Source organism: Myxocyprinus asiaticus, chromosome 39, assembly GCF_019703515.2.
Source record: "Myxocyprinus asiaticus isolate MX2 ecotype Aquarium Trade chromosome 39, UBuf_Myxa_2, whole genome shotgun sequence".
In the NCBI taxonomy this organism is placed as follows: domain Eukaryota; kingdom Metazoa; phylum Chordata; class Actinopteri; order Cypriniformes; family Catostomidae; genus Myxocyprinus; species Myxocyprinus asiaticus.
In genome coordinates, this window is record NC_059382.1 from 18408527 (window position 1) to 18427500 (window position 18974).

The window sequence follows — 18974 nt, forward strand, 5'->3', positions numbered from 1 at the left end:
ATATGTTGAAATTAACATTAATTAAGATTAATAAATGCTTAAGTATTGTTCATTGTTAGTTCATGTTAACTAATGTTGTTAACTAATGTTAACAAATGGAAACTTATTGTAAAGTGTTACCCAAATTACTGTGTAATTTAACAATTTCTCTTACAAAAAACTTCAGATAAATATGCATTACAATGTCACTCTTCATACCAGCCCATGTAAAAATATTATCCATTCCGTTTGAGAATATTTTGCCAAAAACCACGTTCTCCCCATTCATTCCAATGGGGAGATCTGCAGAACTTGTCAGAGCGAGCAACCATAACCATGGGGGCGGAGCTTAGCGAAGGGTCAATTGAAAGCACAGATACATTTTCATTGTATAGAATCAAAGTTGGACAAGTATAATCAGCTGACAAGCTTAATGTTATATAATCCATTTCCATAGCTGTTAAAACCATTCTATGGCCTCAGAACTGAATGCTAGTGTGGACTCAAGCATTGAGATGAAGTATGCTGCTCTCGTCCCACCTCTTTAAATCTCATTTAGACCCCACCTCTGCTCTGCTTTCTCCAGAGACCCCGTCTGGAAGTGTCATGCTTGTTCCAAAGCAAATTCCAAAAATACCAAGAATGGAACTTTAGGGAGGAAACATTTCCTAGCCAGTCACTGAAACAAGCACTAAAAGCAGTTCACTGCACTAATTATTGATGGCCATCTTCACAAAACGTTGAAAAATAGCTCTCAATGCGTAACATTAACATTCCTACTTTTAAAAGTATGCCTAGTCAGTTTTTTTGCTATATTGGTGTATCTAATACTTCTCAGAAAGACGCAGTTGCTTGTGATGGTATGGTAATTGCCTACAGTTCTGTGTAAGTCTGTCAGAATCTCTCCATCTACAGCAAACAATGGTAAATACCCCAGAGCTTGATAAATTACAATGCACTAGTAGAAGCTCAGGAAAAGCATGTTAAAGTTTATTTATTCACTATTGAGACAAGCCGTTTAAAAAAAAAAAAAAAAAATGTGGGCTACTGTAAACTGTCAAGGCAACAATACGTCAGCTTATTCACATAAAAGAAAGACAGAGTTAAGCTCATCTCAGTTGACGTAGCAGGCGTGGTACATAGAAATTGGCTCTTTTACCAATTCCAGTGCTAGGGCTTCCTGAGCACGCTCAATTACTTCCCTCATATCACACTCCTGCCTGGCACACCCAGCATTATGACACACAGTAATATGCCCCAATGGTCAGTGGTACAATTACTGAAGGATCAACTGGGGAGGACACAGGGGTGTGAAACGTTAGCTGACCTGATAGACAGATAAAACCAAACCAGAAATGCAGAACAAGATAAAACATGCTTTTTTAAAGGGATAGTTCACCCAAAAATGAAAATTCTGTCATCATTAACGCACCTTCACACTTTCTTCTGTGGAACACATAAGGAGATGTTGTGACCATTTCAACAGAAAAAGTGAATGGTGACTGAGGTTGTAAATCACTAACATTCTGCCAAACATCTTTTATGTTTCGCTGAATTAATAAAGTCATATGGTTTTGGAACATTTTAAAGTCCTTTTATCGGCAAATAACAAAGTGTCAAGAGATTTTCCACTTAGACTTTGATCCTCAAAGAAAACACTGCATTTGTCTGCATGGGTTCCAAAACAGATATAAACACTATTCCATGACCCACAGGACAGTAAAACGCATTCAAAAGATCATGGAAGCATTACTATGGGAGAGGGAATTCATAACCAATTTCTGCAGAGAATATGGGGAAACAACTGAAGTGATTAATACAATTATCTATTATATGGAAGTAAAAGTTATGAGGGACAACAAGAAAAATTCAGATTGGTTATGGAGAGAGAGAAACATATGGAACAGCATGAAAAAAGTGTGTTTAGGTTCAAAGATCAGAAATGCTGAAAAGGTTGAGATAAATGAGAGCCAATCAAATCAGAATTGCTTTCTGAACAGAGTTCATGGTCTTGTGGAATAAAATAATACTGTAAGGGCCAAGAGTAACAACTACAGTGCCTTTACATTCTGAGAAGGGGTCTCTATCATGAAGCATTTGTGTTTGTCTGTATAAAATATATGTTATAAAACAGATTGTTCTGGCTCTAAAATCTGTTTGAAAGATCCACGTTCAAAGCCATAGTAAAAAGACAATTTACTTGCACCTGTGACCACACATGTTGAATTCTATAGTAAAGCTGAAGTGTGTAACTGCAAAAATAAACTTGATTTTTTAAACAGCTTTCCCGAATAAAACATTAAATTAAAAAAACAGATAGTCCTGTCCCAAACTCACGCCATTGGTTGAGTCAATGTTACCTCAATATCAATATCGATTCATATGGGCTTATTTCAGTTATAATGTCCCTTTTGCTTACATATATATAAGAAATTATCTCCCAGCTAATGCTGTTAATTATTATACAGGGGACCTTTTAACTAGGTTCATTAGGAAAATGTTAATTTTACTAATTAAATGTTATTACTTTGTCATCATTTTGTTCACATTTTGGCTTTTTAAAAATTAACAAATAAATGTATTCAAATAAATAAGATATTATATATTATATTTGCTACAAAAAATGGCATTTCTGTAAACAACGCCATTAAATGAGCGCATGTTAACTAGAGAGGACTCGAATGGCTTTACCTCATCTGTGTGATGCATGATTAGAATTAAATGCTTTTTTAACTGACTGTAAAGAACAGAAAGGGTATTAAAAGAGACAGTATTCAATTACAAATGGGCTGCGTGGATCTCGTCCTTGAACACACATTACACGGAACAACTTTTACTTTCAACACACTGTGAAAGGATCTCACTGCTGAACACTTCACGACTAAACTACACAGTTACTGGTGAGTGAAATGTAAACATTTACCAGCCAATTGCCAAATATATTAACTTTAGACGCACATGCTCAAAATTTGGTTCCAAATGTGAGTGATTTCCTCTCATTGTAGTAGAGGGTTGCGCACTGATTGAAAGAATGATCTTTGGATTTAAGAATCGATATTGAGATTGTTCAAATGAAGATTGCGATGCATCGAAGAAAAAATATTTTTACCCACCCCTAATACTGCTGTGTTCTGCATTTTATAAAAGCAATAAGATGCAAGAGGCTGTGTGTTACAGTGATTTACCAGAGTTTGCATCATGCCCAACAACACCATTTAACCATAATAAAATGAATTTAACGCACGTCTTTCATGGCTTATTACTCTAGAAGGCTCCACATAGCACTGAGTGTAGGGCTGAGCGATAAAACGATCATGATATTTATTGCAATAAAGAAATCCACAATATCGATGATAAGCTTTTGAGTAATTTTCTATATTTAGCCTATGTTCGACATCTAGATGATTGGGTGCATGTTGCTAAAAATGCAAGCAGTTCAGCTTTCCCAGACTGTATGAAGTTGCTGACGTTAGCTGCCTTGCTAACGATTAGGCTGCGCCGGTCACCGCAGTCCGGGTCCAGACCCTGGGTTGATTCCATCCAGACTGCAAGACATCATGATGACTGTTACTCATCGTCTCTATTGAGCAGCGTGACAAAACAACAGAACTGTGTACACCAGCTCTGATCTTTCTGCACTGTATTCTTGAATATTTTTCTCCAACATTGAACATGCTTCATTTATGCCCTTTCCCGCTCCGCACGCTTTGCCTCTTTTCCCCGCATGTGAGTAGAAATGAGGCACCACATAAGTTAACGTGGTTCCAAATCGCTTTTAGACCATAATGTTTTTTCCTTCTAAATTTTGCTTTATTAATCGGCATGTTACGAGCCTTTAATAATGAACAAATTGATTTCCGTTCTAATTTTGTATAAATTAATCTAACTGACAAGGAAAGAAAATAAAATTACTAGTTGGTAGCCTAGTCTTCTCACTTGCATGAAAATATAAAAAAGGTCCATTCAGACTTTTACATTTTCTAAATTTTCTCTCAGGGGATAACCCTGAACTCCCAGTATCATTCCTCAGTCACAAGGGCTTCTATGCCCCCATAATTGGGTATCTGAATGTAAAGAAATATACAAATATATTATCTGAATGTAAAAATATTCCAACAAATTCTGGACTGCTGTCATTATGCTTCAAAATGAACAGATGATATTTTAACATTCATATCCAACAGCACTCAATCTTTGGAATGCCCAATTCCCAATGTGCTTTTAAGTCCTCGTGGTCGTGTAGTGATTCGCCTCAGTCCGGGTGGCGGAGGATGAATCCCAGTTCCCTCCGCGTCCGAGATCGTCAACCCGCGCATCTTATCACATGGCTTGTTGAGCGCATTGCCACGGAGACATAGCGCGTGTGGAGGCTTCACGCCATCCACCTCAGCAACCACGTTCAACTCACCACGCGCCCCACCGAGAACGAACCACATTATAGCGATCACGAGGAGGTTACCACATGTGACTCTACCCTCCCTAGCAACTGGGCCAATTTGGTTGCTTAGGAGACCTGGTTGGAGTCGCTCGGCACGCCCTGGGATAGCGAACTCCAGGTGTGGTAGCCAGCATCTTAACCGCTGAGCTACGATAAACTTAAACTTAAAAATATTTTAATATTTTGGTAGAAGATCCCTCAAACCCCACTGCTTTTGCTGTCTCTGGGCCCTCAATGCAGTTTTGTAGAGACTATATTGACTGTTTAGGATTTAATTATTTTTTCTTTTATTCTTCTGCCAACTTGGAAATAAAAAATAAAATAAAAATGCAAATGTGAATGTATATCGTGATAAATACCTATAAATCGAACGATATGAAAAATAATATTGTAATCACATTTTGGCCATATCGCCCAGCCCTGAGTGCATCCTCAGTGGAGCCAAAGCCCTCATGGAAACTAACAAGGATTGTTTTTTTCTACAGTAGATCCATTTAAAAACAAGAACCAGGCCACATACATGTACATCCTGTATGGTTTGCCTCTCAAAGCTGTATCCTACATTAAATAGTAACACATTTCCAGAATAAACAAAAACCACATAGAAAAATGGACCACTAAATCTGGATGTTAAAAAGAGTTGTCATATTCCAACTTAATATGCATTCAACTATACTGTAAGTCCTTTGTATGTTGTTTTCTCTATACAATCATTCCTGTTTGTTTGAGCGGTCTGACACAAAGGAATTGGCTGGACCACTGGTGTTAGTTTGGGGCGGGAATATCTGTTTGTTTAACCAATGTAAGATGGGGGGAGTTTTCTAGAATAAAAGAGATTCTTGTTACAATTCTGTTTGGTGACGCTAATGGCACAGAAATTACACACTTACCTTTAAATCTTCTGAATGGAGTTAACACAATAGAAAAAGTGTAGTCATCCCATGCACGGAGTGGTAACTGTCATCATTGGTCAGGAGCCAGCACAAAGCTGAAGATTTCCATCCTCCAGGATTTCGGTGGTTGCTATTTTACATACACTTGCATATGAAAACCCTAGCTTGGTAAAATTGCTCCCAGACTGTTCAGAAGCCATGCCAAGACGATAGAAGTACCAGAACCCACATGCAATAAGATTGAGAGAGCGAGAAAAAGTGAAAGAAAGAGAGGGAGGTCAGAGAGTGATCGAGAGCTTAAACTGAAGCAATTTCTTGAAATGACATCCAGAGTTAAAATTAATGTTACCAAATTATGGAGAAAAGGGTAGCCTAGTCCCCTTAATTTGTCACAGATGATTCCATTTAAGCAAACACTCCAAATGCAAGCCATCTTCCTGTCAAGGTGTCCATTTTTAGCACCTGGTAAGTGTGAAAAGGATGTTCTGGCCTGCATAGTTCTTTCCAATCTGACCTTTTACATTATGCAACTTCAAACTGACAGCAAGCTTTGATCTGAACATCATAACAGAGTTAACAGCAGATGTAAAGCTCTTAATTTTTAGTGGAAAACAAGCGTTCATTGACGTCTCTTCCACTTAAGCTTTCCATATAAGCATAAAAGAAGAGAAATACAGCAGTGTGGTGCAGAAAGTCCCTGGGGTGCTGTGGGCCAGTCCTGCGTCAGATATGGAGCCAGTGTGGCCCTGTCTATTGAGTGAAGAAAACTACAGTACAATCACGAGGTGCCTGGTTTTATTCATTGCTACAGGCAATTATGAAACCATACCCCAATACATGACAATTAGGTTCCTTTGTTCACTGGGATATTAAAATGTGTGATCAGCAAATTATTTAGTACTTATTTAAATGTTGTTAGAAGTGTATATGTGGGAAAGACTTTAAAAAGATAGTTAAGCCTTATTTATTCAATGAAAGAAGCTGAAGTTTTCTTCTCCTGAACAGACTCAAGCATGCAAGGCGAACAAAGTCTGCGTTTATACTATGCGCTATGTCGTTTTAAAATGAGTTCCTTTTGAAAAATAAATAAATAAAAGGTCACATCCACACCAAACCCATGATTAGCTTTAACTCGTCAATGCTATTCAACTAGCTGAGTTCTCCTAGATCAAGAATTTCAGGGATGTGCGTAAATAGGAGAAATATCGCTAAATGAACATCATTGCAGATCTAAAAGCTCAGTGCACTGTCATAATTTGCCCAGAAAGTATAAATTAGCCTTAAAATGAAAATTCTGTCATCATTTACTCATCCTCATGTTGTTCCAAATCTGTATGACTTTCTTTCTGTGGAACACCAAAGAAGTTGTTTGGCAAAACTTCCGAGCTGCACTTTTCGATACAATGCAAATGGATTGGAATTAAGGGTCGTCAAGCTCCAGAAAGGACAAAAAGGGCACTATAAAACTATCATAAAAGTAATCCATACGACTAGTCCATCTATTCCTGTAATAGAAAACATTCTTTGTGGTTCTGGATGTTGCCTCATAATTGTGGACCTCTGAGGTTGGTTAAATGCTAAGTCATGCTTTCACACTGTCTGTAAAACAGCATGATGGCACTTTAAAGATGGGTATCAGAATGGCAGCATCATCTCCCTGCATGGGAATGTGTATGTGTTCAGAACTGGGGGCATCTGGTGCACAGCTGTAGATAACTCTTTTTCCAGACAGCCCTGCAACCTTGAACTGCCACCTATGACGATGCCTCCACAGTAAGGGCACTGCAGCTGAGTCAGCAGCCTTTATTGCAGATAACGCTGAAATACCATCACTAATGCCAGACCCATTCACCTCCAAGACATAACGAAACTTTTCTTTACTTCACAGCTGTTTGTTGTTTCATTTGGAATGCTACTCGCTACCTACCAATGAAGATTCATCTGATAAAGAAAGATCTCTTTGTATCTTGAAGCTGGCAGAATAACAAGTGTGGGACTCAAAGAAAACATTTGGTTCATTGGAGGGTTTGTGGTTTTGTCTTAAAGACAATCTGGCTAGACAGGGCAGTCCGTGCGACAAAAATAGACGGTATTTACCTGTTTGTTTCAGCAGGGTCTGCACTGTCTGTATTCTGGCTTCCTCACAGTAACATCTCAGGAAATCCTTGCTACACTGGTCAATGCCTAGAAGAATGGAGGACTTCCTGCATGTTTGCTGTGCTCTCTTCTAAGGATAGGGAACAATAGGAATGGCATGCCACCCAAAAGACATTCCTTTGCTGTGAAGGGGGGAGTTCCTATTTCCGCCAAACTCAAATAAAGGACGTCAAAAATATGCCCGAGATAGCTCAGCGAGTATTGACCCTGACTACCACCACCGGAGTCGTGAGTTCGAATCCAGGGTGTGCTGAGTGACTCCAGCCAGGTGTCCTTAGCAACCAAATTGGCCCGGTTGCTAGGGAGGGTAGAGTCACACGGGGTAACCTCCTCGTGATCGTGATTAGTGGTTCTCGCTTTCAATGGGGCGCGCAGTAAGTTGTGCGTGGATCATGGAGAATAGCATGAGCCTCCACGTGCGGAGTCTCCGCGGTGTCATGCACAGCGAGCCACGTGATAAGATGCGTGGATTGACTGTCTCAGAAACGCCACCCAGATTGAGGTGAGTAACCGCGCCACCACGAGGACCTACTAAGTAGCAGGAATTGGGCATTCCAAATTGGGGAGTAAAGGGGATAAGAATAATAAAAAATATATAAAATCAAATCAAATATAATATGCCCGAGAATCAAAAATCGTGTGTGTATTAGTAAATCAAATGACCTGAAAAAGCGTGAAAAAAGTACTCCTGATTGTGAATAACTTTGGCATCCATCAATTATTTCAGTAGTTTCTGAAGAATGTTAGTTAGAGATATTACGTGGTGCTTGCCAAAGCAATCGTATTGGCAATTATCACCTGGTGAACAATAAAACAAACCAAAAAAACGTACTCTGAATAAGGCAAAGCCATCTAGTCTACCAGAAAATAATAGAGACTTGGGGGAGGGCTATTTTGACTTGGGCCAGCAACCAACACCAAGCAACCATCCCAAATTTTCCAGAAATGTAATATCTATGTTATGCAACAGCCTACATTCAGGTTTATCCTTCTGTCTTCTTCAGGGTTAAAACCAACAACATTGAGCTATCATCAAATATATAAAGTAAAACGTTAGTCAAGAAGGTTGTTATCTGAATGACGTAGCAGGGCCCAGCTGCCCCTGTCTTCAGAACATATGCCTGCTGGCTGAGACAGCCATGAACTCCCTCTGCTTGGCCTTTGTTTGCACTGGGCCATGATCGTTTTACGGCTTGTCTTTACTTGGATTGATGATGAAGCTGTTGCTGTTTGTTTTCAGACACAAAAGGGCCGAGAATGGCTCCTGCAGCTCAGTGAGGCCCACAAATCAGTGCAGCACTCCACACATCACTCAGGCAAACACAAGTCCTCCATGGACACGTGCTACAAAACGACAACTACCTGAGACCATGTCCACAAAAGGTCCAGCTCTGTAGCACCATTACCATCACATTTTTAAGATGGCGGATCAAGTTAAAAACAGCTGAGATTTTAAAAACACATCGAGATCCCTGCGTTCTCTTCCATTTAATTGTTCTGGGCTGCATTTCCCAATAACGATCGATCTTAGCAGTTAAGAGTGTTTTCAACTAGGGATGCACCGATACCACTTTTTCTCTTCCGATCCAATTCCGGGATTAGTGAAGACAGTGGAGGCCCTGTGTGTTGAACCTGTTATTTAAAAGCATTCATTGAATATTATTCTGTGTTATCAAGGAGCGCAAAATAAGAAGACTTTAGAAGATGCGCTTTATGGACATTCACCAATAAAGTGGATCTACTCTTTACTACCAAAAGTGACAGTAATGCTGCATGTGCAGTACACAACTTGTAGTGCTGGCGAGAAAGCCTTTGGGTGTCAGAGAGAAAGAGGAGATGAGGATAAAAGTGTCTGCCAAATAAATTTAGGATGATGAGCAAATATATATGGACAATTTTCATGCACGGAAGCAAGTTAATTACTTTTTTTTTCCTCTTTCTAATATTAAATTATAGATGTCTGCATCAATCATGCCACAACTTTGTTGTTACCAGCTTGTCCAATTAGTCCACACAAATAACTTTATTTGCTTACTAATTAATCTATTCATCCATTTAGACTATCTATTTTATGTATTTCTTTATAATAATAATAATAATAATTATTATTATTATTATTATTATTATTATTATTAGACTTTTCTGTGAAATAAAATAAATAAAACACATATATCCCGATCTTAAAGTCTCAGCATAAAGTGCAGCTATCGGTAATTAAATTGTATAAAGTGTCATTTTGTGACTGTCCTGCAGGTGTCTGCATAAGTCTGTGTCCTGTTACGATGCTCTTAGCGGTGCGCGATTACTCCAGAGCACTCGTTAATCTACTAGTATTTTCAAGTACTACTTAAGTTACGATGCTTTTGGGAAACCGGCTGCAAAACTAAGATGAATCTTAAGTTGAATTCTACGATCTACTTAGGCTTACGATGCTTTTGGGAAACGAGGCCCTGTTCCATATAGCTGAAAGATAGAACGTATCCTGTGAGAACGCCCCCTAGTCCTCTTAATCGCTAAATGAACGCGGAGATTATCACAAAATAAAATAAAACCGAGGCCCATTTCTGGCACATGCACACAGAATAGTAAATTATTTTGATTAGCACAAAATGCCTTAAAGGGATAGTTCACCCAAAAATGAAAATTATTTACTCACCCTCATGATATCCCAGGAGTGTATGACTTTCTTTCCTCACCAGAACACATTTGAAGAAAAATATCTTCACTCATTAGGTCCTTAAAATGCAAGAGAGTGGCAATTTCTCTTTTGAAGCTCCAAAAATCACAGGCAGTCAGCATAAACGTGATCCATATATGACACCAGCTGTTAAATTAATGTCTTTTAAAGCGACACAATCGTTTTGGTGTGAAAAAGATAAATATTTAAGTACTTTTATTTACTCTAAATCATGCTTCCTTTCTGCAGCGGTATGCGCATGTGACGTAATCGCATTGGCATTTGAAACATGCGAGAACTGACACACGTGCATCACAGCCGGAAGAGCAGTGCTGTTTTCAAATGAGGAGGAAGAATGCTGTACAGTATCTTGATTGGTTTTGGTTTAGATTTGTATTTATCTGTTTCTTTACTCAATGGTGCATTTATGTACTTATCCTGGATGTCCCAACGGAGTGGAGAATGTGAGATTACATCTGTATCATGGCAACACGAATACGTCACACAAGAGACTGCTTGAACTCCACCCTCTCATGAAGCATTGGATTATAGTTAAAAAGTACCAAAAGTGATCGTATCGTTTTAGAAGACATTAATTTAACTGCTGGTGTTGTATGGTTGACGTCTATTCTGACTGTCTGTTATTTTGTTTTTGGAGCTTCAAAAGAGAAATCTCCATTCACTTGCATTTTGAGGACCTAATGAGCTAAGATATTTTTCAGTTTTTCTTCAAATGTGTTCTGGTAAAGAAAGAAAGTCATGCACACCTGGGATATCATGAGGGTGAGTAAATAATTAGAGAATTCTCATTTTTGGGTCGACTATCCCTTTAAGTTGAAAAAATGAATGCTGCTGTGTTTTCATGACCAATCATTGCTGTCAATTTCGGGTACTCTTGCCCATCCTGATTTTAAAATAAATCCACTACAAAAGAGATCCAAAATGAATGCTCTCAGAGGACATATTAGATGTTCTAGACAATGCCTTTGGCATAGCTTGCTAAAAGACAGAACAGAGATAATTATTATATATATATATATATATATAATAATTGTTGTCAGAGAGACAGAGACAGAGAAAGAGACAGGGCAAAAGTCTGGGTGACCTGCACAGAATACTCCCACCGCTCTGAGCCATGTAATGAACCATAATCACTGTAGAGGGAGGCTGATTTCAAACTATGCAGCAAAGCAAGATCCTCTTGTTTGTTGGTAAAACCCAAAATAGAACGACAAAGCAACTCTGGTATGAAATGGGGGTGCTCGCCAATGACCAATATGCATGGTAAAACAAGGTTACAAGAAAGTCTGTTACAAAACAGGCTGGTTTGAGGACACAACCCAATGTTTCCTAGAGGCTCTAGACAACTAGTCACCTAGTCTTTAATCTTGTGACAGCATCTGTGGTATGCAGCTGATTATCAAAGGAAATAATTTTGCCTCATCACTCAGTTTGTAAAAAAGAAACATTTGTTGACAAAAAGAAATGCTCATACAGTGGAAGTAGTCTACTTTAATTGTCTAAGTGCTTAACTGTCAATGCATTTTTTTGCTGTCAATAGTAAAAACCTGTATTTTAACCAGAGTAATTTTTTAAGTTATGCTGCGTCAATGACCCTATGGCCCAAACCCAAATCAAGGAGGATCAAAACACAGGAAAATCCATTACAAACCCCTTCACAAAGTTGTGATTCCATAATTTGACTGGGTTATAGATTATATTATGCTCCTTGAAGTAATGTTGAGCCTCTTACAGCAGTATAGAACCATTAGCATGATAGCAGTGCACGAGTTAGGATTTATCATAGACACAAATGCAAAACCTAAGAGGCATGTAATAATCATGTACATGTAATAATGATGAAGATGATGAGAAAGGGAGTCAGCTCTCTGTCAGGCAACTGTAGGTCCTTTCGGCCTGCAGGAGTGCAGCTGCTCTTCACCTGCTCTAGGCCACGACTGAATAAAAAGAGACCAGGTAATGCTACACTCTCTATAAAAATACTTAATTTCACAACATCTTCATTATATTTTTTGCAAATAATTAAAAAATAAATTATTTGTGATTAAAGGTATAGTTTCACTCCAAAAAATTAAAATTCAGGCACAATTATTCAATCCAAATATCATTCCAAACTTTTATGACTTTCTTTCTTATACAGAACACAATAGGAAATATTGCAATGAATAATCAGGTCCGTCTTTCCAATACGATAGCAACTGATAAGGACTCACTTTAAAGCTTAAAAAAAGACCCAAAAATATAATAAAAGTAGTCCATGCGACTCGTGCGTCACTCATGAGTCTTCTGAAGGCATACAAAATTTTACATTTAATAATTTTTCATTGAAAATCTTGACGTCCACCACTCATTCACAGTGGCACAAGTGTCCAAGCAAGAACTTTGTTTTTAAAGCTTTAAAGTAAGAACATTTCAACTGTCATTGTTATTGAAATGACGGACCAGAATATTCATTAAAAAAAATAAAAAATTTAATATACAAAACATTAAATTAAGGCGAAGTCCACAGTAAAGTTTGAAAACTCAGTTTTCATTTTCCTAACGTCATAGTTTTCCAAAGTATGCAGTTATGGAGAGTGTTTTCAAAAGTTTTTGGTGGATAAAAATGCCGTCCCATTGTGGAGTTGCAAAGGGACCATTTAAATACTTATTTGTTTGTTTACATTCACTAAGTTAACTGTGCCTTTAAGCAGCTTGGAAAATTCCAGAAAAATTATGTCAAGCCTTTAGACAATCAGCCAATTAGCTTGATGAATTAGAGGTGTACTGAATTGGAGGTGTACCTGTGGATGTATTTTAAGGCCTACCTTCAAACTTAGTGCCTCTTTGCTTGACATCATGGGAAAATCAAAAGAAATCAGCCAAGACCTCAGAAAAAAAAAAAGATTGTGGACCTCCACAAATCTGGTTCATCCTTGGGAGCAATTTCCATACACCTGAAGGTACCACGTTCATCTGTACAAACAATAGTATGCAAGTATAAACACCATGGGACCACGCAGCCATCATACCGCTCAGGAAGGTGATGCATTCGGTCTCCTAGAGATTAATGTAGTTTGGTATGAAAAGTGCAAATCAATCCCAGAGCAACAGCAAAGGACCTTGTGAATATGCTGGAGTCAACAGGCAGACAAGTATCTATATCCACAGTAAAACGAGTCCTATATCAACATAACCTAAAAGGCTGCTCAGCAAGGAAGAAGCCACTGCTCCAAAACCACCATAAAAAAAGCCAGACTACAGTTTGCAAGTGCATATGGGGACAAAGATCCTATTTTCTGGAGAAATGTCCTCTGGTCTAATGAAACAAAAATGTAACTGTTTGGCCATAATGACCATTGTTATGTCTGGAGCAAAAAGGGTGAGGCTTGCAAGCCAAAGAACACCATCCCAACTGTGAAGCATGGGGGTGGCAGCATCATGTTGTGGGGGTGCTTATCTGCAGGAGGGACTGGTGCACTTCACAAAATAGATGGCATCAAGAGGAAGGAAAATTATGTGGATATATTGAAGCAACATCTCAAGACATCAGCCAGGAAGTTAAAGCTCGGTCGCAAATGGGTCTTCCAAATGCACAATTACCCCAAACATTCCTCCAAAGTTGTGGCAAAATGGCTTAAGTACAACAAAGTCAAGGTATTGGAGTGGCCATCACAAAGCTCTGACCTCAATCCGATAGACAATTTGTGGGCAGAACTGAAAAAGCGTGTGCAAGCAAGGAGGTCTACAAACCTGACTGGTTACACCAGTTCTGTCTGGAGGAATGGGCCAAAATTCCGGCAACTTATTGTGAGAAGCTTGTGGAAGGCTACCCAAAATGTTTGACCCAAGTTAAACAATTTAAAGGCAATGCCACCAAATACTAACAAAGTGTATGTAAACTTCTGACCCACCGGGACTGTGATGAAAGAAATAAAAGCTGAAATAAATTATTCTCTCTACTATTATTCTGACATTTCACATTCTTAAAATAAAGTAGTGATCCTAACTGACCTAATACAGGGAATGGTTTCTATGATTAAATGTCAAGAATTGTGAGTTTAAATGTATTTGGCTTTAAATGTATAAGGTGTATGTAAAATTCTCACTTCAGCTGCACCTTACTCAGCTTCAGAATGTCTTTCCTCAAAATGCTTTTGCAAACAGTTGTTTCCTTTTACTGATTACCTGCATGTTAAAATGAGTTTAGTGGAATGTACTGCTTTTCAAGTAAACAATGTTACTAAATACAAGGGATCCAAAGAGTGCAATTACTAAGGAGTCTTACATAATACCTCTAGGAAGAGGCTTTGCAAGTCATCTCAGCATCAACATGTGCAACTTAGCAAGGCAGCATACAGGACTCATTCCAGCACAGTAGTCTCTGTACAAACGCTCACTAATAAAGACACACCATCGGCCCATCCTCAAGCAAATCAAACATTTACGCCAAAGTACCATTCTTATCTTTTATCCAACAAGGTAGCAGTGCATAACATGAAAGATAAGCTTCAATGGTTTCCCTCTGTCAAGTAAAAATCTTACTTAATGAAAAGACCTCAGTCAGTAGATCAAAGAGCTGCCTATTCTTCACACACCTCTAGCACAAGATAGTCTGCCTGGCAAGTAATGGTATCAGATGGTAATAACACAGAACTCTGTTATATATACCATGGTATATATTTGGCCAAAAATATCATAACACTGGTCCATGTCATTGTCAATAAAAAAAATAATAATAAAAACATGGTTAGTCCACAGTACATGTCCAAATAAACATGGTACTACCATGGTATTGTTGTACAGCAAGTGTCCTTTTTGGTAATTGCTCTGAAATTCACATACCATGGTATTTACATGGTACTCCAAAGCACTTTCCAGACTACCATGGTCATGCCAAAAAAAAAACATGGTAGTGCTGTAATGTAAAAAAAAAAAAAAAAAAGAAATGGTTGTAGCATGGTCCAGTATCCAAAAAAAACATGGTAGTACAAATGTACTTTTTGGTTAAGGCATTAAGTAGTATTAAAAACGTATTACAATTTATAGTGGTATAAAACTGAACTCTGAACTGTGTGTAGTTGCAAGAGAAATGATCATGGGGAAAATTCAGAATTCACCGTTGCATGCCACAGTGTCCAACTATTGCACAACAAACTGTGAAAACAAACACGTACAAAAACAAAATCATTTCACAAGCCTGTCATTAAAGTCATTGCTTGTGGAAAGCTGAAGGAGGAGAAGATTTTGCTAGACATATTGTGACAGATGTTCATCCTGGAAAGGAACCCATTTCCTGTTTTACAAGAGCATGTACATCTTAAATGATGTGCTTGTACTCTCAAGAAGAGCCAGTTGGCTCCACAAGTGTAAGAGCTGGTCAGGCTTGTAGGGAGTTGCCTGGAAAGACCGTGAACATGAGCAAGAGAAGAAAAGAGAGCAAGAAAGTGGACTTACATCAAAGGCTTCCCGTCGCAGCCCTTCTGTGTTCCTCAGCCAGCATCGACTCAGCTCACTCAGTTCCAGGATGGGCTGAACTTTGAGTCGCACTGTGTCACCTGACTGCCGAATCATCTCCACAATCTCATCCCGGTTCTTGTTCTCCACGTTGTGCCCATTAATCTCCACCAGCCTGTCTCCAGGCACCAGGCCAAGGGCAAGGTCCTTAGTGCCAGCACCTGGTTCTGCAAAGTGGACCACCCTCCGATACACCCCTCCATCTGTGCCGCGGTCCAGCATGGTGGTGCGCCGCAAGGAGAAACCAAAATCTCCAGTGTTTCTCCTCTGGAGTACCAGCTCCCGAACCACTGGCCTCTGAGGTGGCACGACAGCAGGCAGACGGAGATCCGCAAGGAATGTCTTGTCCACAATCTCAGGAATGTGCACCTTCTTACCAGGAGGTGGCGGCTGCTGAAGACTTTGCTTATGCTGGGGGTCAAAGACCTTGGCCTCCACCTGTGGAGACGGGGCAGCTGAGTTCTGCCCAGAAGGTGTGGAGCCCTCTGATAGACTCTCATCTTTAGTCCTCCGAGAAAAGGAGAAGCGCTTCATGATCGAACCCATTTGTGAGTTCTGCATGGCAAGGGAGCCAAACCTGGCCGCTCGCTCCTTAACTGAACTCCGGTGGCCATCTTGGCCATAATCACACTTCAGATCATCACTGGAGCTGGCTGCACTGAGCTGATCTGCATCCAAAACCATGCTGCTGCGGTTGCTAAGGCCATCTGACTCAATGTCGTTTAGATTGAGCTCAGTGCTGCTGGCTACTTTAATAGGGATTGGGTTTGAGATCTCCAACTTGTTCTTGGAGTCTCTCTTCGAGCTCCGGTTGAGGCTGAAGAAGCCCCGTCTCATGCTCATCTCATCAAGGCTTCTGAGCTCAGCTGCAGACATCCTTTCCCTTCTGTCCCTCTTGTCCTTCTCCTTGTCTTTTTTTATCAAGTTGAACATATTATCCCCAAAAGTAGTCTACGTTCCACTATAGAGGCACCAAAGTTTTCATAAGTAAGGGATTTTTCCATTCAGAAACAGAGTGGCTTCTGTAAGTCCAGAGTGGATTTATTATGTCTCCCTGTGGAGAGAAAAAACAAATCAACATCAATAACTGTTATCTTAATAATTTAGTAAAAAGTGAATCTTTCAGACACCAGTGGCTTCATCATTTCCAACTAAACTGCAAAAGAACATTCTGTTAATATGTTTTCTTTTGTGAAAAAGTGAAGCTGTAGCATGCAGTACAAATGTAGGAGTGAAACTCCTTTCTTCTATACCATAATGTGGCACGATACCATTCCATCTTCATTAGAACAGCAAGGCTGACTTTGCCAAACACAGACTCCTCTTAAAATGTAGGCCTGTTGAAAACACTGTGACATTATTTCACTACTCTATATGTATTTAAAAACAAACAGGGTTTAAAGGCATTTGGGAGGTGCTGTGAAAGCCATGGCCTCTAATTTTCCCACCAGCAGGAGACTTCGTCATCCACACAAGTTCCATTAACAAGAGGCCAAATTCTTCTCGATAATGCAGAAAGGCAATTCTCCCACTACCATAAAAGGCTTGACACAGGCTTAATGCAATGTAATACTACCTACAGTAATGCTACCTACCCTACTAGCTGTAGAAGTACAGTATTTTCAACAGCATCAAGTTCAACTGCAAATCTTAAACTGAACTAATGAACTATGTACACCATAAGAAAAACTATGACAGTAAAATGTATTATGATAAGAATTATGATAATACATGCCTTAACATATATCAGCATAAATATTAGAGTAATCAAGACTAAGATAAAGATAAAGATAAATGGCTTAAGCCTAAAGGCACAATACAGATTAATTAGTGCAATAATCTATTCTTATTTTCTTTTGCAGACAGCAGCAAAAATCTCTAGTGTTTTTATTTTGTCACACTGCAGGACTATTTAAGTGAACTCCAAAAAGCCAAAAGGTGAAATACAAATTGTGAAAAGCTTAAAACGAATGGTGAAAAGTCACAGAAAATATTCATTTCCCTTGTACATTCAGATAATGAGTAGATGAAATGGAGTGGCTAAAAGAAGCTACTCTGAAAAGCTAAAAAAACAACAAAACAAAAAAAAACAGTTTTCAGTCAACAATCCTGCATCTGTGTGGAAAGGCCTAAAAAGCAACACCAAGTACAAGACACCCCCCCTCCGCTCTGATCTTCACTTCACACACACACACCAACACCTCCTGGAACCCCCCTCCTGCCACTTAATCTGCACTTATGATCTGCGAGGAGGATGTGTGCTGGGTCTTTCAGAAACAACAGACTAGGAAAGCTTCAGTCCCAGACTATGTTTCGCCTGCCTGTCTGTCTGAAAGTCTGCGCTGACCAACCGGCCATCTTCACACAGATCTTCAACAGATCACTGGAGCAGTGTGAAGTTCCCTGTTGCTTCAAATGCTCCACCATCATTCCAGTTCCCAAAAAACCTAAAATCACAGGACTTAATTTCTACAGACCTGTTGCTCTCACGTCTGTGGTCATGAAGTCATTTGAGAGACTGGTTTTGGCCTACCTGAAGGACATCACTGGACCCCTGCTGGACCCCCTTCACTTTGCTTCCCGAGCAAACAGGTTTGTGGATGATGCTGTCAATATGGGACTGCATTATATCCTGCAAAACCTCGACAGACCTGGGACTTATGCAAGGATCTTATTTGTGGACTTCAGTTCAGCCTTCAATACCATCATGCCTGATATTCTATCAACCAAACTGACCCAGCTCTCCGTGCCAGCAGCTAGTGAGACTGTGGAAACTCACATCCGGGACCTCACTATTAGCACTGGTGCTCCTCAGGGATGCGTTCTCTCTCCACTGCTCTTCTCCCTGTACACGAATGACTGCACTGCAAAAGACCCCACTATCAAGCTCCTGAAGTTTGCAGACGACACCATGGTCATCGGCGTCATCCGTGACAGTGACGAGTCTGCATACAGACGGGAGGTTGATCAGCTGGCTGTCTGGTGCCGTCACAACAACCTTGAGCTGAACATGCTCAAAACAGTGGAGATGATAGTGGCATTCAGGATAAGTCCCCCCACCATTTTGGCAGACACTACAGAGCACTGAGCGCCAGGTCATCCAGGCACAAAAACAGTTTTTACCCTCAGGCCATTTTCCTCATGAACAATTAAACTGCCTCAGGACTCCCCCATAGTGCAATAATGTAAATACATATCTCATGTACATATGTAAATTCACATATTTAATTCAATAACTGTACATACCCCTACCTTGCACATACATTACCACTTGCACATACGCCATTCTGTTATATGTCCAATTATTTGGATG

The 18974-nt window shown here is 39.6% G+C and overlaps 1 protein-coding gene across 5 annotated transcripts in view; it reads right to left on the minus strand.

The window, feature by feature from the left end:
- The window catches only part of LOC127429468 (unconventional myosin-XVIIIa-like), a 157016-nt gene that overhangs the window by 136725 nt on the left and 1317 nt on the right, over positions 1-18974 (minus strand). For all 5 annotated transcript variants that reach the window (XM_051678466.1, XM_051678470.1, XM_051678469.1 and 2 more), the window contains exon 3: positions 15602-16715. In XM_051678466.1, the coding sequence (XP_051534426.1) occupies positions 15602-16594 (993 nt within the window). In that variant the 5' untranslated portion in view covers positions 16595-16715. The remainder of the gene's footprint in view (positions 1-15601; positions 16716-18974) is intronic.